Below are 26,221 nucleotides of genomic sequence, written 5' to 3'. Positions count from 1 at the left end.
CATCAGGTTTTAATCAGTAATTTTATTTGTTTGCATTATATTATATATTTATATACCATGTATCTACAAATTACTCTTGCATTTAGCAAACCAATTAGTGCACAATTTTGTTTCCACGATGGACGTAAATATCACTAGTTCATAATACATGCAAGATCCTCACGAGGCTTGATGGTGCTCCACCATACGCCATGTGTGTCCAGAAGGATTTTGTATTTGATAGGCAAGCTCGTGGTAAGGGAAGCACAAAAGTGCAAAAAAGTTGGAGCATAGCCTTGTACATGTAGTTCTAGCCGACTAGAGCATGCATGGTAGCCTGGCCTCCTAGGCCAGCTGTTATAACTTGTCCACGGTGATTTGGCAAAGTGGTGGTTGCTGGTGATATAATCGACCACCGCCAGATGCACAAAGGAACCTCGTCATTGATCATGCTAATGGCGTGGTGGATTTGGGAGCATAGGAACAAGGCGGTCTTCAACAATGCTTAGTCCTCAGTAGCCGTGTTGGCCGACAAGATTAAAGCAGCAGCGAGATCGTGGGTGAAGCGCGGGAGCACGGGGGCTTAGCCAAATTCTCCCTTAATTAGCTTTCTAGGTTTTGTTCTATGGCGTGGTGTTAGTTCATTATTGTGTTTGTACATATAACCTTCTTTCCTATCAATGCATCGAAAAGCAATGACCTTTGCGTTTTCTCTAGAGAGAAAAAAAACTAGTCGACGCCCCTCAACTTACTTATCAATTCATTAACCATGCATGGGTCATCGCCGCCAATTTTAGATAACATGCAAATTGACAAAAATGAAAATAACCTAACATCAACTAGTTATTTTCATCTTTGTTATCCTTCGCTAAGGGAAAAGATGCCCAAAGTTTAGAAAGGCAATATATAGTCATTATATCAAGGAAGGTGTCAGCGAGGATCTTGCCGCTCCGCGAATCGCAAAGAGGTCTTTGTCCTTAGGAGATGAGGGCGGTGTTGAACCGACGCCAAGGCGCCATCATCCTTGATGTGATCTCTATTACCATGTCTTCTTTCTGCGATCTCGTCGTAAGCACCTTGCTTCTTCCACGGGTGATTGATTTTAGCCTGACCGTGTGTACACCTACTTTAGGTGTTGGGCGAAATTCCTGTAAGGTGATTTCTTTTCTTCCCTTGTTCACCATGATATATATGGTTCCATTTTTCACCACATGTGCAGAAGTATCAGTATTTGTGTTGTGCACACAATGAAATGATGTGTGGTTCACGTCATCTGGTTTGGGCATGGTTGGTTAATTAATTTGATCCATCTAAAAACGGATCAGCTCCCAAATTACATCTCTCCCTATGCTCAACGGGCCAAAGCCCAAAGCTAACATCACGACATTGTCTCCTCGATCCCATTCCCAGCACGCATACCTCATTAATCTCTCGTCTTCCCGAGGCGAGACCAACTCAACAAAATCAAAAATTCTATTGTTCCCGAGACCAACTCAACCAAACCCAAAAATTCTTTCGTTCCATCAATCGAACCCCAACTTCGCCGCCGCCGCCGCCGCTCCCCGCCCCCACCCGCAATTCCTCCACGCCGGCCACCGGCCCCGCGCCCGCGCCAAGCCATAGAGGCGGCTGGCGTCAAGGACCTCCGCCCAAGGAGGGGCCGTCGTACGAAGCGTCTGGAGCTTGGCGCCCCTCTCCCGCCGCCTCCCGCACCGGCGCCTTCGACCTGGGCTCTCCATGCCTGTCCCTCCTCCGCCTCACTTCCCGCCTCGACCCACCAGCCGTGGAGGCCATGGCGACGGCCCAAGCAGCAGCAGCAGCAGCGGGAGATGGACGACCTCCTCCGCTGCGCCCTGGACGTCGACTTCACCCGTCTCCCTTTTGTGAGCTCCTGATCCCATCTCATCTTCCCATCCATACCTCGGATTCTTGTCATCTTGCTCATGTTCATGCACCGTTCTTGCAGATAACGATAAGGAGCTCATGCTTCTATTGCCCCCCACCGTGTGTGCCAGGCGTCGGATGCGCCGCTGGTCGGCGCGCACCGAGATTGCCATCCCCATCTCAGGTGAGCTCCATCTCAATGGTGCTGTCGTGATTCTCTCCTTCATGTTTATTTATATGCTGTGATGTAATCGTCTTGTGCAATGCAAAGCGCAGAGTTTTGACATATATAGGGCCTTGATTTTCATGGGACACTTTTCTGCATTTTGGTACTAGCAATTTTGGAATCGTATTTGTCAAGTAGCTGCATTACTTACATTGTTCCAATTCTGGACCATATTCTATAGTTTGCACAACATGGCCAGGCCTTTTTTCATTCCTTTTACCACCTGTACATTGCCATTGAATGGTCGAAATTTTCAGGGATCGGGCATAATGTACTCTACTTTTCAGCCTACATTTATTTGATTTATAGTCTCATTATTGGAACACTGACATGGATGGTATTCCACTGCAGACAAAGTGACAAGGAGAGGTGATTGCGTGCATGGCCAACAACAGGGGTGTTGCCTCCTAATACCTTTCACCTCTGCCCTTGCTGCTGTGCGATGGCAGTAGAGATGGCCTTCCTCTACGTCTCCTTAGTTTATGTGAGTTTTCTTTTTTTGCTTCTCCCCTTTCTCCTCCACTTGCTCTGCTTCTGTTTCTTATTGTGTGATGATCTCCAATAGTTGAAGCTGATATTTTACTGCCACTATTTGGGTGGGTGGATGGTCTCCGCTTTGGTCTTCCAATAGAGTAAAAAAATGCATTTCTATGAGCCTGTGTTTGTCCCAATTTCTCGTTACTCAAATAGGAATATAGCAATTTCGTTGGGAGCTGGCATTGCCTTTGTGTTGTCACCTGTGCCCTTTATATTTCTATTTGAGATGTAATCGTCTTGTGCGATGCAAAGCACCGAGTTTTTTGACATCAAGCGCATACGTGGTTTTGGTGGGAGTTAAATGAGAGCTTCATACTTTTCTGTACTTGGCTGCATATTTCAAATCATATTAGTCAAGTAGCTAGATTACTACTTACACTCTTTGAAAGTAAGAACCATAAGTTGTAAGAAAAATCACAAGTCAAAATTCCTTCATAAGCTATTGCAAATGAGCCGTAAATCCTTGCTTTTTGTTGTCCCAAATTGCATCCAAGCAATGTCTCCCATTGTTTATTTCTTTGCTGCTGTCTATTTCTTAGACCTAGTGGGTTCATGTTCGCTATGTGTATGAGATGCAGGTTCTCTTAGTGGTTGTGCGATGGTGGATGGTGGCAGCGGTGGCCTCTTCTTGGTCTTAGGGTGTGTTAGCCTGTGTCACTACAGAATTACTTCCCAGCTGAGACATGTTGACCCTATACAAGCTGGGCTCAGATTTTATCATGTGTTTGGTAGCTCAGGTGACTTCACCCATGCTGATCCAAGATGTTTTTTGGTGGCATGTGTATGTTAAGATATGAGTTATTGCACACAAGTCTAGCTTTCTTACAGACAGGACCTTGAATAAAATAGTAAAAAGCAATCAAGTCTTGAGCCATGGTCTCCGCTCGCCTGCAGCCATGGTCTCCGCTGCCTGCAGCCATGGTTCACTCGCATGCTTTGGGTCTGGGCTGTGAAACCGTGGGGAGGAGCTGCAGGCTATCCAACGACGTTGGAGCTCTGTGGCCAGAGCTCGGAGCAGCATACGGGAGCCATCGGCGGCGCGTTGTAGGTAGTTCGCAGGACGAAGGATCTTGGGATGGACCTATCGTGCAGGGTGTTTACGGGGAAGGAGAAGGAGGGAACTCGACGGAGTAGGGGCCAGCAGCGTTGGGTGCCCAGATCTCATGTGAGAGAGAGGGGTGCGGGCATGCTGCTTCGGGGGGGGGGGGGGGGGGGGGGTGGATTTTCCGGAGGGTGAGGGAGAAAGGTTTCGGGGCTAGTAGCAAACCTCGATTTGAGCTTTTATACTCAGCCTGGCTGAGAGCTGTTTTCGGGGTGAGGTGGGCAGTGCCCAGAGGACTAACACGAGCTAAGACTCAAATGTTGGGTGTAGTCTGAAAATCTGAGCTCCCCTGACATACAAAACATGCCCTTAATGTTTTTGGCGAGCTTCTGCATGGGACACTATTCTGGATTTTGGTAGCAATTTTGGAATCGTATTTGTCAAGTAGCTGCATTACTTACATTGTTCCAAGTCTGGACAATATTCTATAGTTTGCACAACATGGCCGGACCTTTTTTCATTCCTTTTCCCACTGTAGATTGCCACTGAATGGTCGAAATTTTCAGGGCTCGGGCATAATGTACTCTACTTTGCAGCATACGTTTATTTGATTTATAGTCCCATTATTGATGGTATTCCACTGCAGAGAAAGTGACAAAGAGAGGTGAGGGAGGTGATTGCGCGCATGGCCAAGAACAGTGTGTTGCCTCCTAATACCTTTCACCTCCCCTCGCTGCTGTGCAATGGCAGTAGAGATGGCCTTCCTCTATGTCTCCTTAGTTTATGTGAGGTTTTCTTTTGTTTTGCTTCTCCCCTTTCTCCTCCACGTGCTCTGCTTCTGTTTCTTATTCTGTGATGATCTCCAATAGTTGAAGCTGATATTTTACTGCCACTATTTGGGTGGGTGGATGGTCTCCTTTTTGGTCTTCCAGTAGAGTAAAAAAATGCATGCCTGTGTTTGTCCCATTTTATCGTTAATCAAATAGGAATATAGCAATTTTGTTTGGAGCTGGCATTGCCTTTGTGTTGTCACCTGCGCCCTTTATGTTTTATTTGAGATGTAATCGTCTTGTGCGATGCAAAGCACCGATTTTTTTACATCAAGCGCATCCGTGCTTTTCGTTGGAGTTGAATGAGTGCTTCATACTTTTCTGTACTTGGCTGCATATTCCAAATCATATTAGTCAAGTAGCTCGATTATTACTTACACTTTGAAAGTAAGAAACATAAATTTAAGGAAAATCACAAGCCAAAATCCTTTATAAGCTATAGCAAATGAGCCACAAATCCTTGCTTTTTGTTGTCCCAAATTGCATCCAAGCAAAGTCTCTCATTGTTTATTTGTTTGCTGCTGCCTATTTCTTAGACCTAGTGGATTCATCCAAGCAAATCGTGGTTGTGCCTCTTCTTGGTGTTAGGGTGTGTTACCCAGTGTCACCACAGAATGACTTTCCCAGCTGAGACATGTTGACCCTATACAAGGTGGGCTTAGATTTTATCATGTGTTTGGTAGCTCAGGTGACTTTACCCATGCTGATCCAAGATATTTTTTGGTGGCATGTGTATGTTAAGATACGAGTTATTGCACACAAGTCCATCTTTCTTACACACGGGACCTTGAATAAAAGAGTTAAAAGCAATCAAGTCTTGAGCCATGGTCTCCGCTCGCCTGCAGCCATTGTTCAGTCGCATGCTTTGGGGCTGGGCTGTGAGACTGGGGAGGATCTGCAGGCTATCCAACGGCGTTGGAGCTCCGTGGCCAGCGCTCGGAGCGGCATACGGGAGCCACCGGCGGCGCGTTGTAGGTAGTTCGTCGGACGAAGATGCAGGCGGAGGATCTCGGGACGGAGCTACCGTGCAGGCTGGGTACGGGGAAGAAGGAGGGAACTCGATGTAGTAGGGGTGAGCATGCCGGGACGGTGCTCGAACTGGTGAGGCAGCGGACGAGGTGTGCCGTTGGGGGCCTGGATCTCGTGAGGGAGAGAGGGGTGCAGAGGAGGCATCTCGTGGTCGCGTGCGAAAGGTTTCAGGGCGAGTAGCAAACCTCGATTTGAGATTTTCTAATCAACCTGGCTGAGAGGTGTTTTCGGGGTGAGGTGGGCAGTCCCCAGAGGACTAGCATGGGCCAAGACTCAAAGGTTGGGTGTAGTGTGAAAATCTGAGCTCCCCTGACATACAAAACATGCCCTTAATGTTTTAGGCGAGCTTCTGCTTCCTCCCTTCTTTCTTCCACGTGATTCGTGATACCTGCTGGTTTAGGTTTCAGTGCTCTTGCTCTGGTATAATGTGGCTGGTTGCTCAAAATTGTGTCATGCGCATTACTTGTCCTTCATATTCGTCTATTGATGGAGTTGTTATTTTGATTTCAACATATAAAGTTGTTTGGTTGTGCTTCCGATCATTTTTTGTAATTGCTCATTCATAGTACTGTCTTGACCTTTTTGGTCACTCAACACTATGGTTCTGATATGGTAACTTGTGCTCATCCATGGTACTGGCTTGAACTAAAGGTTAGCTTTCAGCTGATGATAAACAGATGCAGCAACTTCGTTCTTAAGCTTCAAAATAAACCTTTTTATCTTTCATAATGAAAAATTAAATGTGACTCTGGGGTATGTCCTGATGGAGGATGTGCTCTTTATGATTGGTACAAGTGAGAAAAAGTAGATAAGCTTAGGCTAATTTTGTTTCCCTAAGATCTGGTGCACCTGGTGTTTGTCTGTCAAGTTACGGTGCTATTTAGTACTCCATAGTCATCACTGCTTGTGGAAGTATTTGATTTTTGTGGGCCAGTTCAGTATGTTATAACTATGTTGCTATGAAATAAATCTTAACATACATAGTTGTTTGCATGTGATTATGCTGGCCGGTGCTTGTAGAATGTATTTCCATTTGATTTCCTTATTTTCTAGAACTAATACAATTTCATTTCTTTATGCAAGATCCTTAAGTTGGTTATAATTATATTTCCTTTGGAAAAATTTGATTTTTGAATAACCGAACGCTAGTAGCACTACATATATAGGCAACTACAACATTGCATAAATAGGCAGCACTAGCACTACATATACCCATTTATATGTACTTCTAGTATCTTGCCAATACTAATTGACATGTTATTTTTCCTAAATATATTCTGCAGGTTGCTGTCAGCCTTGAGGCAGCGGCGATGATGGGCGGCAGTGAGTTAAGGGCCGGCGACTTGCTCTGCATGTAGGATGTCAGGACAATGACGGCTGCGGTTGGAAGGTGCCTCCAGCTGCCTTTTCTTTCGTTGACAGTGCTTTCGCTTTATGTGCATGGTGTTGCCCTACTCACTAGGTTGCTGGAAGTACTTATTGATTGCAGATGGCATGGTATGTACTGGTTTGTGGTTTATTGGGGAGTACTATATGGTACTATTAGTTTTGAGAGCGATTGGCAAATAGGTACCACCTTTTGGTTGTGATGTAGTTTGAAACTAGATTAAACTCTTACCGTTTTGGTTTTCTTCAAGTGCTGAGTTCTGTGTTATATTCTTGGAAATGGTTAGCTCTATAGCAGTCATTTCTGTACTTTTTCTGTCGCATTTTTGTTGGTTTTGTGGCCAAAGTTTTCTGCCGATGAGTGAAGTTGTTGCTCTAAAATAGGTATGTTCTGCACATTTGTAGGTTCATTAGTGTTACACAGGTAAGATGCATGATAGCTTGAGATTAGCTTATCTAGTTTTATGATTTGACTTCAACTACACACACAGTTGAGGTTGAAACATAAAACTGAGCCAACATGTATTTGCTGCTTTGTTCTGAATTATTCCAATGTTTATCACTTGTTTTACTTCTTTGTTATGAATTATTCTAGTGTTTAGCACTGTATTTTTACAATATACAAAATAAGGTCAATTTACTGCAGCCAACATTCACATCTGTTTTGGAGTTAAACTCTTAGTTGTGCTTTTGGAAATAATATGCAGATTACCATCTGGAAGTTAAACTTTTAGTTGTGATTTTTATCCACTGCTCCTAGTTATTTAAACTATTAATATCCTGGTACTTAGTAAATATGTTACTATTTTTTGAATCATTTCTGATTATCATACATATGAACATATGAATTCCCCTGTGCCATGAAAGGATCAATCTTCTCATGTCCTGTGTCTACACTAGATCGTACTGAGATGATATTTCTGGTACCAAATTGTTAGCAGTAGTAACATAGCCACCCTCTCGTTCTCTTTGCATCTTTGAAGGCTCTCTCTGGACTCTTTTACCCGTTCTCTTCATTTCTTTAAGCATTGACCGTAGCATAAATCTAGCTACTTGTTGGTCTTGACCTATTCTTGATTTATCTGCCTTGCCTGAATGTGTAGTGCTTTCAATGCTCAGATTAAGTCAACCCGAGGCCACGAGCTGAGCTGGCACCCTCTTCTGATATCACAGTTAGAAAATATATTGCTCATGTCTTGTTGTTGCACATGTAACTCAATCCGATTCATTAACAGAATGATATGACCAGTTCTCGTTCATTTCTTCTTTTTCATCACACCTAAGGTTTAGGCATGCAATCACACATGTAGTTGATACTACTGGATTTTGATTTGTAGTTGATTCTAGCTGCTGGATAATGTTGACTCTACTGAAAAATATCTCCTCTTGATTACTATTTGATACTAGATGCCTTTAACTCTTGTGTCCAATGAGGAATCAATGACCAAATGCATCTCACCATCGACGCTGTTGTGCAACATCTCCAGGTTGTGCATGCAAGAATCAAGAACCGGCGACAGGAGGAGCTGTGGTTGGCGTACCTCTACCTTGAGGAGGAAAGATGAATCGACCCGGTTCTTGTGCTGCATCGCAAGTGGTACTGGTGTGGCACCCTTGCTGCCAAGGGTCACCATCGATGCCCCGGTCACCGACAGCAACGACGCTGCTTGTGTCACTGGAGAGGAGAAGGCCGTCTTTTCCACCGCTGCCACATCGTATCGCTGTTTGAACGGGGATGACCATGACATCGTCAAGAAGGTGTGCACACTTTATGCTATATTGCATATTATAGTGAGAGAAGTTTCAGAGTATATTACTTGCTACATTCCAAAATTACATTTGCTCACAGGATTAATAATTTTTTTCTAGTTTTGCACAGCCACCTGTTCCTGCTCTTTTCTACCGTGCTAAGCATTTCCCATTTTTCTTCATGCTGTAGTTTACTTTATGCTGGATAGAGAGAGAATATATCATGTACACAATACAAGGGTTTTAGATCGTTATACTAGCTTTGCTCACGCAATACTTGACGTTGTCCTTATACTTCATTTTGTCCTAGGATTTACATGATTACATCCTTATTATTTATTTTTGGACTGGTGCTTCATGGTTAGATTATAACGGTGTGGGGTTGTGGGCTTGAGTGTTCCTTTACATGTTGATGCATACAAAATTTTGTGTTTGATCTGCATTTTCACCAGAATACAAGTTGCATTGTCCACTACTTGATGCTCACTTAAGTTATGCATGGGTGAAGTACTTCTGCAGTTCATGCGTCTTTCACCAATTGTGTCTGAATGAACAAAAGTTGATATTTTTAGTCTTTCACCAATTGTGTCTGAATGAACAAAAGTTGATATTTTAGGGTACTGGAGGAAAAAGCATCTACTGCTGCACCTTTAATGTGAGAACTTCAAATGTATGTGTTACAGTAAACTAGACCTTATCATGCTATGCACACTTCAAATGTCATGATAGCTGATGATTGCATATCATTTAATGTTCTTAGTGGTTCATACTGGACGTTCTGCTTGACTGCTTACTTCTTGCATGGATATTCTTAACTTCTGTAGGTGAAATGCATCTATTTTGTTGCAAAGCACCTGATGGATCTATCTTTGTATGGAGTGGCTATTTAAAAGCTGATCCAACCTGGTTGTTGTGTTATTGATTATCCATGCTTATAAATAGTAGTACATCAGCCATATTTCTGTAGTGTTGCATCATATTCTAGAGTTACGAGCTTGGCTAGGTACTGATGTGGTGAAATACAAATTTTATGTTGGATAGCTGACCGTATCATTTTACTTGATTCTTGGAGTTCAAACCTCCCTGTTCTGTTTGATCTAGTAAGTCTTGTAAATAACACATTGTATGCTATGCGAGCTATATTTGTCTATCTACTCAGAATGAAGCTTGAATTTTTTGATTATGTACCTTATGCAAGTGATCTACTGATTCCGATGTCCAATGATTATGTATTAGCTCTATCTGATCACATCCCCCACTGAGTTCGATTCTGTATTTTGCACGGAAAAACTCACTGGTTTTTATTGTCCTCTTCTAGAATTTGATGGTTCAGTTTTTGGATGAAAATGGTGCCATGCAGATGATGAGAAGTGCTTTCTTTTTAAAAATACCTTGGATATCTTATGCATGAGAAGTGCTTTCTTTTTAAAAAAACTTTCATTGAGAATTCTCCATGCTTAAGTTGTTCACTTTAGGATCTGAAAGTTCTCTGATTATTTAGTTATTGTGTGTAGCTACATTTCTCTATTGTTTCGATCTGTTTTTTTTAAGAAACATTGATAGCACATCAAGTGAATGAATGCATATTTCTTAATATTTCCTGTCCAAAAGCATTGATGTTAATTAATGAAACTACTAGTACTACTACTATACTTACTAAATGTACATGTTCAGATTTCTGAAGTTTAGGACTGATGTGGTGCTTGCTTACATTGTACCAGCTTTGGAGGAATGGTGGTACAGGTAGTGGCAGTGATGGGCGTGAGCGGTTGGTTCATTACTGCCAACAACTTGCTCTTACTCAGCTCAGACGATGCTGGGTAGGAGAACGCCTACGGCAAACCACTAGGTGACTCCTGCCCCTTCTCTTCTCTGTTAAAAAATCACTTCATCACCTCTGTAGGTTGGTAGCTCGATGATGGCTAGTCGAACCTGTATTTTGCAGCCATCTATTTATCTAGTGACGCGTCTCCTGTCCAAGGCCTGAATAATTAATTGATGTTTTGTAGTCATGCGCGTTACTTGTGCATGCGACGATGGAGTTGTTATTTAGATCTCGACATATATAGTTATAGTTTGCTTGCGATTCCGCCGCTGCTCGTGTAATGTACAAACGTATACACTCTTTTGACGAATGCATTCTTCTGTTCTGGAACTTGTGCACTCTAACATCCATTGATTGTGACTAGCATGCTTTAGTTGTAGATCAAGTTGATGATCCTTTAGGTGTCCTCAAAATGAAGTCCATTTGTTAATTTTTGGTTCCGAAAGAGGAAGGTAGCATCTAATTATTGTAACATCCCTGTTTTGCTAAACTCTAATTAGGATTTGATTGTGCATTCATGAGCATCATTTAAAATGCACTAAGAAATTTGCAAATAAATAAAGTGGAAACCCAACATGTATGCAAACCTTCCTCTATTTTAAATTCTCCCAATTTGTTTCAAATCTTGAAAACCAAAATATGTGGAACCTCAAATACATGAGGAAGGGCACTAAATATTTCCCCTAAAGTTTTTAAGTTATTTTGTATCTCTAAAGGGTTGCAAAATGCCAAAATATATTTGATTTTGCCCTGTTTTAAAATTTCCAGAGTTTTCCCAAAAAAGCCAGGGGGCTATGGGCAAAACACCCCTTGTCTTCTTCCTGGCCCAGGCAGGCACCTGTGTGCCCTGCCCTGCGCGCCCGACACCGCCACCTCCTGCTTCGCCGCCCCGGCCAGGAGACGTCCTGCGCCCTCCCTCCCTCGACGCCTCCCCCTCATCCCTATCTTCCCTCTCCCTGGACCTCTCCTTCTCTGTGAGCGCGCCCAAACCCTAGCCGTGGCAGTCGCCGCCTCGCGCCGTCGCTCCGGCCACCCCCGCGCCCAGCCGCGACCACCATCGTCTCCGCCTTGCTCCTCTCGTCCTCCCCCTCCAAGGAATTGAGCCCGGAAGCCCGCAGTCGCCGCCGCCATCCTCGTCTTCCCCGCGGCCGGGAAGAACGCCGACGACCGCCGTGTCGCCATGCGGCCACCTCTGGCCTCGCCGTCGATTTCCCCGCGCTCCTGGTGAGCTAGCGGTCCTCCTGGACCCCCCTATCCCTCTCCCTCCCGCTCTGGTCCGCCCCCGCGACGAGCACCTGCGAGCTCGGCCGCCGGCCATCGCCGTCGTGATCGCTCCGGCGACCATTGGTGGGCGGCGGCGCCACCAAAAGGTCCAGCGCGACGCCCTGCGTCGTTTGCCCCCGCGCCCTCGCCCTAATTCGGCCTCAATCGGCCGATTGCTGCGGCATCTGCGAGCTCAAGGTCGTGCTGACGTCAGCATGACGTCAGCATGGCGCAATAAAGCTTTTCTATTTTCTGTTATTCTCAGTAATTGTTTAATAATTCATATAATTTCAGAAAAATACAAAATTATATATCAAATTGATCAGAAAAACATTTCCTATTCGTTTATACATGTTTCATACATGATTGGGTTTAACCGAACAAGGCCTTAGTGGGGAATACAACGCATGTGCTCTACTGTCAAAACCTTTAATGGTTCTACACAATATGGAATTCTTTCCAAGACGGCTAGCTTGTTATCTGGTGGCAGTAATTGCTGTAGTTACTGTTGCATAAGATTCTGGACCTGACTTGTATTACTTTAGTTTTTCTTGCTAGTCTTGTTCATACCCATGGCAAGATTCTAAAAGATTGATGTGCGTGTTTATCGACTCAAGTCTATCTAGTGCAGCTAGTTGTTGGAGCAGAATGGAGGCACTAGGTTCTGGTTTAAAAATCACCATGTTTAACTAGTATGTCAGCCACACTAAGATGTCAATTTGGACCTGTTTTGATGTATATTCTGGTCATCTATTATATATTTACTTTTCCACAAAGTTAATCATTTTCTATGATCACCTTTTTCTAGTGAACGAATGAACTATGTGCATGGTGTGTGAGATCTATTAGTTTCTATATTAGACATAACAAACTGATTTTGTCTCGGTTTGGCAGGGCAGAACGTGATATCTTAACTACGGTGCTGGAGCATGTGAAGGTGCAGCTGGCATCCCATCCATGTGAAGAGGGAGGACATAGACGGGATGCTGGGCTGGGTGAGGGTGCTCGCCTAGAGTGTCTCGGAAGAAGGCGCCATGGCCGCCGGATTGGCAGATCGGTGCTTCCTGGCAGTGCGGGAGGCGGTGGCCAGGAAGAGGGTTCGGCACGCATCGGTGTCGAATGGCCAGTCCTTGCAGGTGATTCCGGTACTTATAGAACCTGTTATTGAAAAATGTTTTGAAATCTTGCTATTGAATCATTGCATATGTAGACATTAAGAATTGAATCATTGCATATGGACGAGGCGAGCTTCTTCTTCGACTAGTGCATATTGTAGATTTCCTACTGTTTACGTTCTGGAAAGATCCAGTGTGCTTTATATCCGTGTGTGTTGTGTTGCTTCAGGTTGAAGGTTGAGGTGCTGATCTGGGCATGAGCATTTTATCCATATTATCCCTGGTCTATTCGGTTCAAGTTTCAATGAAACCCAACCTTAGTTATTTTCGGTTTGTTCATATTTGTGTGTTCTAGAGAAATAGAGAACACCTGAAAACTAGCTTTAGATATTCATGTGGGTCAGTTCAAAAAGAATGTAGACTGATTACTCATGTCACGATTCATCAATTTTCTCTAGTCTTATATATTTTGACAAAACAATCCATGAATTCTTCCGGCAGGTAGAATAACATGTTATTCTTGACGGTGTCAAGCATCCAAGATGAGCTTAGTTTCTTGCTCTGCCAAGTATTACTCTTCCGATGTTAGGAGCAACTATGGAGTCATTGCCACCTATTAGATTAGAACCATCTGTTTGTACCTCGGAAGATACAAACAACTGTGACTGCATATTTAGTGATTAGACTAAATAAAAAAATGGAGATGCGTGTATGAATTTTTATATCATTCTCCATAAAATGTTTGTATCCAATATTTGGCAAACAAGTACCACCTTTATGGTTGCGTTGTAGGTTGAAACCCGAGTCATCGATTGTTTGGGTGTTTTTTAAGTACTGATTTCTGTGCTATATTCTTGGAGATGGTATAGCTCTATAGGTCTCTATGTATTTGTGGTTTTATATTTTCGTTGGTTTTGTTGTTTTATACAAGATTCGAATGGTGCTAGCTCATCTAAGGATTTTTTTTGCATGCTTTGGTACTTCTTAAATCACAAGTTTAGTCTTTCTTGAACTTGCTTTTCGTCAGGATTATTACTTAAAAAACTGTAGTCTCTAGGATCTTGGTTTACTGTCTAGTCAGACTGACTTAAATCCAAAGAATAGGTTTTGAAGCTGAATAATTACTGGTCTAACGTTTCATATACTCCCTCCGATCCAAATTAATTGACTCAACTTTGTGTAGTTACGGATGAATCTAGACGTGTTTGTTAACTAGACACATTTGTATCTAGATAAAGTTAAGTCAATTAATATGAATCGAAGGGAGTAGAAGAAACGTTGGTTGCATGATAGAAGCTGAACAGTCAAGGCCAGTTTAAGTGTTTGAGATGATTCAGCTACAAATATGATGCACTATCCGCAAGAAGGTTTGACTATACAAATAACATCAACAATATGTGAGGAAAAAATACGTGTAGGCAGTTCCTTTTTTTGTGTACAAAAGTGCTATCATCTTACACATATCTTGATCATTGTAAGGACAAGCCACAACAACAACACATGCCTTCATGTCCTTTAATGTTGTTTCTTGTTGCATTCTGTCGGTATCATTATAGTCCATGCAGAAGTGCTGCTTGTTGAAACATCTAGGTGGAATTACTTTTAATTTTGAATGCATGTACCAGCGGTACCATGTAGTCAGTGTCTGTGCCAAATAGCATTAAGTTAGACAAAATTTTACCAGCGGAATATCTTTTTATGAAGACAAATTGTGCTCTCTCATAGGTTAAAACATAAAGCCAAAGTCAAAAGAAGTACATAGTTTTCTGTAAATATTCAGTCACAGATGAATAGAGGTGTACTATGTCAAGAATAGGAAGCGACTATGCCAGGAGTATTGCCAGCTAGTTAGGATCACATGGCACTTTGACTAGCTAGTGTTTTCTTTCATCTTCATAGCTACTGCTTGTGCCTATTTTTTTGAGCAACCCAGATCATCTCATGCTTCTTCTGTGTTTGACTAGCTAGTAGCTAGTGCTTTTTCATGGATGCGTGAACCTGGGTGCTTCTTCTTTTCTGCAAGTTGTGCTTCTAGGTTTTTAGTTTTCATCAAATTTAACCTTACGATGAGTCTGAGTTGCCTGCTCTTGCTCAAGTCCTTAAGTTGAGCTTCTCTATTTGTTATTGTGTTGAGGGCTATTGTGTACATGATTGATGTTGATATATACAATTGGAATGCAGGACCAACTCGATGAGAAGATTTTCTAATGTATTTTCATGGTAGATATTGTTGAGAAAATTCTGACCATGGTAGAGGCTGCTGATGAGAAGACGTTGATCATGGTGGAACCTGATAATATCGACACATGTTTCCAGAGGCTGGCAGTGAGCTATACTCCTGATCACCTAGCCGCCGAGCCTCGTTCGAGCATTGGCGGCCAGATGAGATGCTAGATGGAGCAGTCTGCGGGTTGCCATGGCGCTCATGTAGGGGATGCTCGTTTGGCCAAGCCGGCCAGACTTGCTCTTTAACTTGATGGATGTTATGTGATGTTGGTCAAGCTAGATGTGTGTTCATCGTCAGCTCTCCATGACTATTTTTGATGTATGGTATTTTGAGATGGACATGGTAGATAGCTAGCAATGGTTGGTGTCATGTTGTGTTCTTGTGGCAACCTCGAGTCAATACTTGGATCTGATCGGTCGAGTGTAGGAAGCTAGCTAGCTTATGCATGGTGGGTTGATACGAAGTGTATGTGTGGTAGATTAACACACATGAATGCAAATCACCAGAATAACAAGCAGGACGTGGTAGCTAACCTGTATGTTGGCTTGTGTATTCATATATATACAGAAATAAATCCAGAATTTCAGTTTGCTGGTCTATCTATGCTAGATTGTAGCGTACGTACCTGATGAAACCGATTCTTTTATATTTTGTTGGTCCAAACCATTACTCCCTCGATTCCGATAAATAAATAAGGTGTTCTTGTTTGCCGTGTTTTTCTTCGACTAAAATTTTCTCCATATATGTAAAGATTGTTGGTATAAAATTAGAATCAACAAAAAGTGTTTTTCAATACGAATACAACGATACTAATTGTGTATAATATAATCAAGATTTTGTTGCTCAATTTTTTGGGGTCAAAGTTCGCTTTTGCAAAGCGTGCAGCGGATTATTCAACGAAACGAAGGTAGTAATCATCTAGATGATGGAAACAAAAATTTCGGCTGAAGCAAAGGTAGAAATGTGTATTGAAAATTTCAATTCACCGTATTCAGAAGTAGGAAAACTTAACATATTTATTGCAGAAAACAAAGCGGGAAGGACGACTGCTCTGCATTAAGTAAGCATCGGGAACAAACATAGTGAGTTGATACGAAGAGTATGTGGTGGGTGCAAGAGAGTTAAGCAAAGGACGACTTGTGTCATTTCCCTTGAGATACGAAACATTTTCTCCCACCTTTTGAGGAAGAAGCGGGTGACCATCACTAGTAGCAATTAAATAGCGTGGGTGGAAGAGAGTTAAGATGAAATCCATGTCATCAATCCGTGTCAGTAGTCATCTAGACCGTTCAACCTCACAAGATCGCTGGTTCCATCCAACCTCACAGCAAAGGGAGAACGAAAACTGCCTTTTCCCTCCAAACAACGTCTTAGCCTTCCCATCTATAAATATGAGATGAGGTGCATCTAACGCGTGCGTCGCGTGTGACTTAGACTTTGACTCTTGCTCGGCGAGGAGAGGAGAGGAGAATGAGGACCATGGCCGAAGATGCAGAGGTACTTGGCGAGGCGATTCGATCGGCGGCCTCATCTGTGATACAGGTAAACCATCGCTCTATTTTCTTGTTTGAATTGGTTTCGATGACCCATTCTCCTTATCTCTCCTTAGATTGACCTGTTTATTTCGTCATCCTCATCTCCTTAGTTCATCATCAGCACATATCGCTGCCGCTGGCTTTGGCAAAGCTAGATGAACCCGGACAAACCTTACATTGTCAGGTACCCCGACGACCCGCACGACCGCATCTGGACCCCGTGGTTCGACGACGGGCAGGGTGCACAATGGTGACGAGAAGGACTTCTTCCTGCCCCCCACGGCGGTGATGCAGACGGCGTTGACTAGGTGTTTGGCTTTTAAGGATCAAATCTTGAACTGGACAGCAATTTAGAGACCAAAAGGCTTTTTTATTTATCTTTGGAAAATGAAACCGATCTTCGTGTTTTTTTAGGAATTTGTCCTTCAATGGCTTGAATGGTGATATATCATCTTCTTTCGCGAACCTCAAAGCTCTCCAACACTTGTATGTTTGGATTTCTTGATTTATTTGGCTTAATTTATCTCTAATTTTCAGCAACATACGCTTTATGAAAATAAATATATTATTTCTTTACCTTGCAGGGATTTGTCAAACAATAACTTGATAGGCTCAATTCCAGATGCCCTTTCGCAATTACAATCATTGACATTTATGTAAGTAGGGCAACAATAAACACAAATTAGATAATTACACATTGCCTCGTATACACATACATTTATTTACACACTAAGAAACAACAACACATTGCATGTATGTAATAACGAGATCAATTAGTTCCAGCAAGGTATATATAGGCAACTCTCAGGAAACATTGACCGATTTACTAATTGACTGATCATGTATCCATGTACAAATATATATAGTGTTTTAATCTGTTTCCTCTAGAGATTTGTCTGGCAATCAGCTCAATGGATCAATTCCCCCTGGACTTCTCAAAAGAATTCAAGATGGCTCCCTGGATCTAAGGTATGTATAATATGGTCTAGTTTTCAGGCGTCCAACGTATTTTCAGATTTAACTTAATTTGACCACACATAGCCTACACTTCGTTTGCCCGATTGATGGCTAAAGTTGGACCTGAAATACGCGGACGTCTAGTTAACCAGGGCAGGGGGAGTACTTGATAAACTCCATTAAGCATTTACATTAATTAACTTGGTCCTTAATTTATTAGACATGGCAACAATCCAAACCTTTGCACCAGCGGTAATTCATGTAAAGTTGCTGCTAAAAGAAAGAGCAAAGTGGCCATCTACATTATCGTCCCAGTACTTGTCATTGTGGTGATAGTATCTGTGGCACTAGTAGTCTTTTGCCTGCTAAGACGGCGGAACCAGCAGCGAGGTGAGAGTGAGGCCCTTTTCTCCATGATTTAGCTATGACACATCAATATCCAGATGTGGTATGTATCAATTTATAAATTGCCTATGTCTACATGAAGGATCGATGAACAAGACCACCGTAAAGCCAGAAAACGAGGAAGAAATGTCAACGGGCTATGGCAATGACAGTGAATCGCTGCGGCTAGTTGAGAACCGCCGGTTCACGTATGAGGAACTTGATATGATAACCAATGGCTTCCAGCGAGTGCTCGGCCGGGGGGGCTTCGGCAATGTCTACGATGGCTTCTTACAGGATGGCATTCAAGTGGCAGTGAAGCTACGGTCTCACTCCTCCAATCAAGGAAACAAGGAGTTCCTCGCAGAGGTACCATGATACCAAACTCTTTGAAATGCATGGAGTGCTTACTGTATACATGTAGGTGTTCAGTTTGAAGCGGAAATCGGCAGTTTCGATATGAAAATTTATGTGCTTGTGCAGGCTCAGATTTTGACCCGGATTCATCACAAGAACCTTGTCTCTATGATTGGTTACTGCAAGGACGGGGAGTACATGGCACTTGTGTACGAGTACATGGCCCAAGGAACCCTACGAGAGCACATTGCCGGTATGTATACAAAGTTTATTTCACTTTAACCTGGTCATTAAAATGGTGTTTTGGACTCCAAGAAAAGATTAGAGCATATGAAAAGTCTAGCCATGCAAATACGTGAGTCTGGTTCATCTAAACTACCTACTGGTTATTGATTCAGAAATCATGGTGTTGTTTGTATTTGCGAGAAGCAACCACAACAGAAGTTTACCATGGGGAGAGAGACTTCGAATCGCACATGAATCTGCACAAGGTAAACACGAATCAACTTCATTTTTGAAACAAAGAAGACACCACTTTTCAATCTTCAAAGCCACACATGAAAGTTATAGTTGTCTGGTCATGTGATGTGTAGGGTTGGAGTATGTACACAAGGGGTGCAATCCACCCCTCATCCACAGAGACGTCAAGGCCACCAACATCCTACTGAACGCAAGATTGGAAGCCAAGATCGCCGATTTCGGCTTGTCCAAGGCCTTTGACCAGCATAACGACGCCTACATTTCCACAAATACGCTTGTTGGTACCCCAGGGTACGTCGATCCTGAATACCAGGCCACTATGCAACCAACGACTAAGAGTGATGTGTACAGCTTCGGCGTGGTGCTTCTAGAATTAGTCACGGGGAAGCAAGCCATCCTTTCGGATCCAGAGCCCACAAGCATCATCTATTGGGCACGGAAGCGACTGGCACGAGGCAACATCGAGACTGTGGTGGACGCGCGCATGCATGGAGATTACGATGTAAACGGTGTGTGGAAGGTGACGGAGATCGCCCTCAAATGCACCGCGCAGGCGTCGACACAACGACCCGCCATGGCTGACGTGGTGGCACAACTGCAGGAGTGCATCGACCTCGAGGCAGGCCGTGCTCATGGCTTGCACACCGGTGGTAACAGCGGCGAGGACTCTAGCTGGAATTATAATGCTTACACCAGTGCGCAGTCCGCTGATATGAGCAACGATACTACATTTGAGACAGAGCTCAGAATGCCTACGGTGGTTACGAGGTGTCCAGGTCCAGTGCACGTTGAAGGACTCTTCATCTAGAACCAGCTATATAATTGTTGTTTTCTTCAATTCTCTGTGAGAGATTGTTAATCATGTCGTTATTTAATATGAAGTCAAGTGCAAAGTGCTTATAGTTTGACAACTGGTGTCCCAATATTTATGTACTCCTACAATGCTGCCTAAATATTTGTACTATCCAGTGGTTTTCACCTTACAGCAGTTTGGGAATGAAAGCCACTCTAGAGATGGTTCAGGACTAGGCAGTTAGATATTCCTAAAATATTATTCTCGTATTTAATGTATATGTGTATGGGTGAGCCCATGAGTAAATTGAGAACCATTTGTGTGGCAATCGGCTAGCGTGATTTATAGGTGATGGTAGCACTTACAATATAAATTTCCCATTTGACATTTCAGAATCTCTGCTGCCTTAGCCTTGATGATTCCAAGATGCCTTATATGTTCGGTCGTCTCTCCTCCACACACACCACCTACGATTCTCTGAACATGAAACTGCAAAACAGATTATTACCACCTGTTGATCATCACCATACTACTTTCCCATTGTTTTGATAAAAGCTGCAATAGGAGAACTAAAAATGCACTCAATTGTTTAAGCTCCAGACAACTGCAATGCTATCATCTCATTTCGATGTAGCATCAAATGATCGATGTTCTCACCTCTAACCTCTTGGCACACCTCTCCCTGCACACCACACAGTACTCGGCATGAGCATGTCCTAGCGGTCCCTCCCCGGTGGCCAGGCTCATGCACTAGGGAGAGAAATTATGGGCAGCAATAGGTATATAGGATTACAGTAGTAACTTAGCACTTACCACCCACAGTGTTCATCGTCATTGATCTGTACAATAGTCCTCCAGGCTGCAACAGGTTCTGCCATTGAAGCTCTGATACTGGCCTCAATGCAATTCAAGCAAGACGAAACTTTGCGCACAAACGGTGTTTACGAATTCCAATTAATGAGCTGTCAGACTGTAGTATGTCAAGATTGGATGATGAGGGTGAGCCTGGATGAAGATAGAAAAAGAAGAAGAGGAATGATCAATTCAATTCACTATCTGTAATCCATGAAAAAAGAGGTGAGAGAAGTAAACATACTCAGTTTCTCTAGTAGACGAAACATCTCCGTGAAAAAACTGATTATGAAGGAACAAGGAAATTGGAGAAGTATATAGTAATTTAGCAGACCCTAAAGAGTTAACCTGACACAGTACTGTAAGAACCATTTGAGAACACTCCGCAGCTTCCGCATCAGTATCCACAAAGATATCAATAGTGCAGACATACTAGTCACTGATACTTTCAACATGTGTCCATAAAGCATGGGGATTGATAAGTTCACAACCATACCATTTTCCCTTCTCTACTGATTGATGTAGTGGACATAGCCCAACTCACAAATGAAATATCAACTTTCAGCTAGCTAGAAACGACAGAACCAGCACGCAATAGCAGAGAATAAACATCCAGTTAGGCATAGTGATACATGAATGACCAGCTTACAAGAATTCTTTGTTGCGCAGTACGCATTTTCAGAATTCAACACCATGCTCTTGGTTCAAGCAAATATGAATCTAGCAGGCGCTTCTCCTCTGCAAGCGGCTGCATAGTCTTGAGCGAGGTGCGGTGCGGCTTCACTGTGAGGGGATATGTACCTCTCCATGAGTACCTTCTCGGCCAGCTTGACAATTGTATAGTAGCACAAATTGTGATGTAGCAATCCCTTTTCCTTTAGAAACTTTAGGAGATAGTACCGGGGCCTGAGCCGGCCCTCGAGGCTAAGACTGATCATTACGGGCCGGTGAGCGATGTACGCGGGTTCCAACCCCAGCTCAGAGATAAGAAACTCTGATTTGCTCTGCAGCGTGTCCTTGGACCTCGTGAGCAGCATCGGAGCCTTACAAACAGCAATACGCACCTCAGCATCCGACCACCTGAACGTCTTCTTCAGGTAGTCCACTTTCGTGGAGATCTTGTCCTCGCCGAGGAACGCGACGGCGTGCAGCGCGTGTCTGAACATCGGAGAGCCAGGGGACACGCCTAAACGCCACGAGCACCCGGACGCGCTCCGGGTTGATTGTGAGAATCCTCGGCATAGCTGTGCTCAGCTTGGCAATATCACAGTCAGCTATACCGCAGTCCCGCATGATGGCGACGTTGGGCTTTATGATCCTCTCGAGGCTGTATTTGAGGATACTATTGCCGAATTTCAACACTCGGAGGAGGTTCTCGTAGGAGCCGTAGAGCAGCAGGCAGTATTGTAGGTTGGAGACGACGCACCTACAGCGGAGGCTGGATGGAACGAGGGATAGGAGGCGCGCGATGTCGTTATTTGAGAGGCCGATTCCGGTGAGGCCAAGGACGACAGGGGCCAGGGTTGCCTCCACGCCGGCGCAGAGGACCCGCGGGTCCTTGGCGACGAGGGCAGCGACGTCGGCGTTGGAGAGGCCGAGAGCGGCGAGGAAGGCGAGGACGGCGTCGGGGTTGGTGGGGGACTTGAGGTGGGAGAGCTTGGTGGAGGCCTTGGCGGCTTGCGCTGTGGTGAGGCTGCAGGTGTCGACGAGGTACTGCTCGACGGAGAACCAGGGGCTTGGGGAGGCAGCCGCTGAGAGCAGCCGGTGGAGAGGGGAGGTGGAGGAGGCGGCGGGAGAAGAAGAGAGGATGCGGGTGAGCAGGCGGAGCATGGCGGCGCGGCGGCGGAAAGCGGGAGACTTCCGGCCGCTGGGGTATGCGTATGCCGAACATAGATAAGATAGTACGTAATGGGCCTCCATCGTCAAATTTCATGGCAGGATGGGCTCCCATACACGATGGCCTCCATCACGACTTATATTTCCTTCTTTATAATTAACAGAAAAAAAAAAAGCTTGTTTGGAGCATATATAGTTTTAAACAGCGGACAGGTGAGACTATTAGTTCTGGTTTTTACCGGTCGAATCACTGATTAACCGGTTCATTGTCTGATTTTTTTAAAATGAAATACGTGAGCGAGGTGCTTGGCTGTCTTTAGGCATGGCAAAGTTGGCAAGTTGTTGACTACTTTGTGGATTATTAGGACTACCTCGCTCATGTATTTCATTTTTTGCATTCAGTAAAAGAGTGAAAGGCAGCAAATCTAGTGTATAGGGCCTGATTGATTGATTGTATGGGAATTTTTACGTTTCTCATTTAGCCCGTTGGATGTCGTATGAGAATAAACGGAGCTTGAACTATGTTGTGTTATACATTTGGATCCCAACAGTGTTACTAGCTGCATGAGGGGGGTGAAGTAAAAGTCAGACTCCTTGAGAATGTTTAGTTGTGCATGTTGGCCAACCTACGCCCCTATCACAAATACAAGTTGTCTTTTCGTTCCAAACAATGTGTTTTTCTTGGTTATAGTCCCTTATAAAAAAGAGCGAAGTGCATTCATATGGCTACTAATCGTGTTTATATCTCTCGGGATGTTGTCTTTGATGAAAATGTTTTCCCATTTACCTCTCTTCATCCGAACGCTAGTCGTCGCCACTATGAAGAACTTCTTCTTCCACCACACAATCCCTCTTTGACATTTAGTGACACCGGTGTGCATGCTAATGGTCACTATTTGCATCTTGTGCCTGTTGTTGAGCCTCTACAGGCCGCTGCCGAAGAGCCTCCTCCATGTCTCTCTCAAAATCTGAGACAACATTCTAAAAAAACGGTGAAACAAGCACAACAAACAATGGAGAGCAAGAGGAGAATAGGACAAGGGAGACCCGCACTAATCCTGAGTCATGTTCGATTCCACATTTGGCCTCAGATCCTTTGCTGGCAGCACCTGACGTCCACACTTCCACGCGAACGCACATGAGCCAGCCTCGTGCCGCCACATCCCCCGAGACCCGGGCTTCTCCTGCTCTCCAAGGTTTGTCCGGCTGGTCTCCCGCCTCGAGACAGCCACCACGCGCCACGTCGCCGACTACACTTGCCTCTCCCGTGCTCACGCGCTCGCCGCAGCAGTAGACAACAACAACACACACGATGGCGCCCCCATGCTCGCCGCGGTAGGAGGAGACAACGACATCGTCCACGTGCATGCAATAGTAGGAGGAGACAATAGCTAGTGACATTACTACTAGCCATATTGTTGATTCTGATTTGTCTGCGCCCAGATTTTTAGAACAGTATGCGCCTATACCGCCTCCTGCTACATGTGTTACAACATGTCTGTAAAAAGGTATTCACAATCCAAAAAAATATACTAATGGTACAATTCTCTATGCTCTGCTCACATCTACATGGGAATCAAGAAATCTTTCTGAGGCTCTCAGTGACTCCAATTGGAAGGAAACTATGCAAGATAATTATGATTATGATGCTCTTATTTCTAACAATGCGTGGCATCTTGTACCACCAAGGTCTAACAAAAACATAATTGGCTGCAAATGGGTTTATGGAATCAAGAAAAATGTTGATGGTACAATTGATAGGTACAAAGCAAGTCTTGTTGCAAAGGGATTCAAATAAGGATATTGTATAGATTATGAAGACACTTTTAGTCTTGTTGTAAAGATTGCTACTACCAGGCTCATTTTCTCTATATCAGTCTCTCGAGGATGGAGCTTAAGGCAGCTAGATGTCAAGATATCATTTTTACATGGTGTTCTGAAAGAGGAAGTTTATATGAGATAACCACCATGTATTGGATCTTCCGCTACCCCAAACTCATATGCAAACTTGACAAATCTTTATATGGTCTGAAACAGGTTCCCCGTGCATGGTTTTCTCGCCTCAGTTCAAAGCTGCATACTATAGGTTTCATTCCATCTAAAGCCAACACCTCACTTTTTTATATGACAAGTTAGGTATCACTATCTTCATGCTTATTTATGTTGATGACATCATAGTGACAAGTTCGTCAGATCAGGCTATTACATCATTGCTTCATACTCTTGAGTTTAGAGTTTACTCTTAACGATCTTGGTGATCTTCATTTCTTTCTAAGGTCTGTAGGTTCACAAAATGTCCAATGGTTTGATTATAAATCAGGAAAAATATGCTACAGAGAGGTTTTAGATCGTGTTGGAATGAGTACTTGCACGTTCTAAACTACACCTCTCTCCACTAGTGATACTTTGACATTAACAGATCGATCTTCTCTTGGCTCGGAGGATGTTACACGCTACATGAGTATCGTAGGTGCACTTCAACATTTGACATTGACTCGATCTGATCTTTATTTTTTTAGTTAATAAGATCAGCCAGTATTCTTCATGCTCGTACTTCTACTTATTGGACAGCCGTTAAGAGGATTTGAGGTATATTCATGGCATAAAAACAGTTGGTCTTACTTTTTAGAAGTCAGCTTCCACTCTTCTTAGTGCATATATTTAGATGCAGGTTGGGCAAGTGATCTAGATGTCAGATGCTCTACTGGTGGTTTTGTTATACTAGTTGAATGCCCGTGCATTGCTACGGCTGTCCAAATCCCTCCAACTTTAAATACCTATCCCAGATTGCAGTAGTACGTTCTAAAAAATACATGTTGTGTTCTTGGATTTTTATTTTCATTGCCTTCCCATGTTCCATATATACGTGCCTCTAGTTCCTCATGGGAGAGAACTGGTGCATACTTTAAACTTAGTTTTGTAGTTCCAACACATATCATTGAGATGAGCATAATCGGCATACATAAACTGTTGTGATCAACTTTATATAAGATGGAAAGGTAGACACCTTACAAAATAACATATCAAGGGCAGTCCATATAAGCGTCGAAACGGAAGCTTGAACATCTCAGTGTCATGTTGTGACTTTAACACAAATAAAAACTTATCCTACACTCAAATACTGATTGTCAGTGGATTTGTTTTTGCAAATCGAAACATATATTAGAGAACCATATGTTACACTCAATGTAATAAGGCAACAACTGAATGTTCAAAAAATATTAATCGGATTACACATATCAATCATTAACACAAATGAGATGGAAACCACCATCTTAACAAATAAGAATACAAATGCATTGTTAATCAATTATGTGAAAACCTTCTATCATCCAAACACAAATGCAAAGGCTCTAAATTGAAAGAACAACGCAACATATCCGCTCTCATCAAAAGACTTCATGGCTTCTCTCTAACTAATCATATCATGATTCATCTATTATATAAAAAATAATTCATATCATTTCAAGTTGAACAACAGAACCATCGCTCCTTACGTGTCGTTGAGAACCACCATTTGAGCCTGTTGTAATATCCTCAAAATTTTTGCCCTCATTTCGCATGTGTATCTATTTTTCGTCAGCCCCACATACATTGTGAGCTCAATCAATTAGAACTCAATGCAAGCACATCTTCCCTTTTTTGCTTGGAAGAATTCTCGTATGGCAGTTAACAAATGTAATTTAGCTTAGTAAACACTGGGGATAAAAAACTCTAACTACAACAAGCAATGGTTCATTGATCTAACAGAAAAACATGCCTGGTACTCTTCTTAGCATACGTGTGGTGATGTATTTTGCAGATGATGCAAATATGCCTTGGAGAACTTCGAGCATATAGCAAGTATATGCTTCACAACTGATTTTACCTTTCTTGACTAACTGGTTATATTACATACGATGTATTACCTATTATATAAACCAGGTCATAGTTCA

The 26,221-nt window shown here is 43.2% G+C and overlaps 2 protein-coding genes and 1 pseudogene across 2 annotated transcripts; 2 read left to right on the top strand and 1 right to left on the bottom strand.

Annotated features, from left to right (window-relative positions):
• The first annotated feature begins 1,554 nt into the window (after nt 1–1,554).
• Nucleotides 1,555–15,687, top strand: LOC127345065 (uncharacterized). The gene is made up of 8 exons (XM_051371474.2): nt 1,555–1,862; nt 1,946–2,047; nt 2,441–2,573; nt 6,811–6,917; nt 8,401–8,671; nt 10,384–10,511; nt 12,645–12,886; nt 15,047–15,687. The coding sequence occupies exons 4-8, from the start codon at nt 6,898–6,900 to the stop codon at nt 15,058–15,060; spliced, it is 675 nt and encodes a 224-aa protein (XP_051227434.1). The 5' UTR covers nt 1,555–1,862; nt 1,946–2,047; nt 2,441–2,573; nt 6,811–6,897; the 3' UTR covers nt 15,061–15,687.
• Nucleotides 15,688–16,571: 884 nt separating this feature from the next.
• LOC127345067 (probable LRR receptor-like serine/threonine-protein kinase PAM74) lies at nt 16,572–19,613 on the top strand. Its single transcript, XM_071827602.1, has 10 exons — nt 16,572–16,634; nt 16,783–16,877; nt 17,042–17,113; nt 17,212–17,283; nt 17,516–17,596; nt 17,805–17,974; nt 18,072–18,337; nt 18,452–18,582; nt 18,752–18,816; nt 18,919–19,613. Exons 1-10 carry the CDS (start codon nt 16,572–16,574, stop codon nt 19,611–19,613), a joined length of 1,710 nt encoding a protein of 569 aa, XP_071683703.1.
• Nucleotides 19,614–19,935: 322 nt separating this feature from the next.
• Nucleotides 19,936–22,337, bottom strand: LOC127345063 (uncharacterized; annotated as a pseudogene).
• Nucleotides 22,338–26,221: the final 3,884 nt, after the last annotated feature.

Source organism: Lolium perenne, chromosome 3, assembly GCF_019359855.2.
Source record: "Lolium perenne isolate Kyuss_39 chromosome 3, Kyuss_2.0, whole genome shotgun sequence".
Taxonomy (NCBI): Eukaryota; Viridiplantae; Streptophyta; class Magnoliopsida; order Poales; family Poaceae; genus Lolium; species Lolium perenne.
This window is presented reverse-complemented; position numbering and strand designations above follow the sequence as displayed.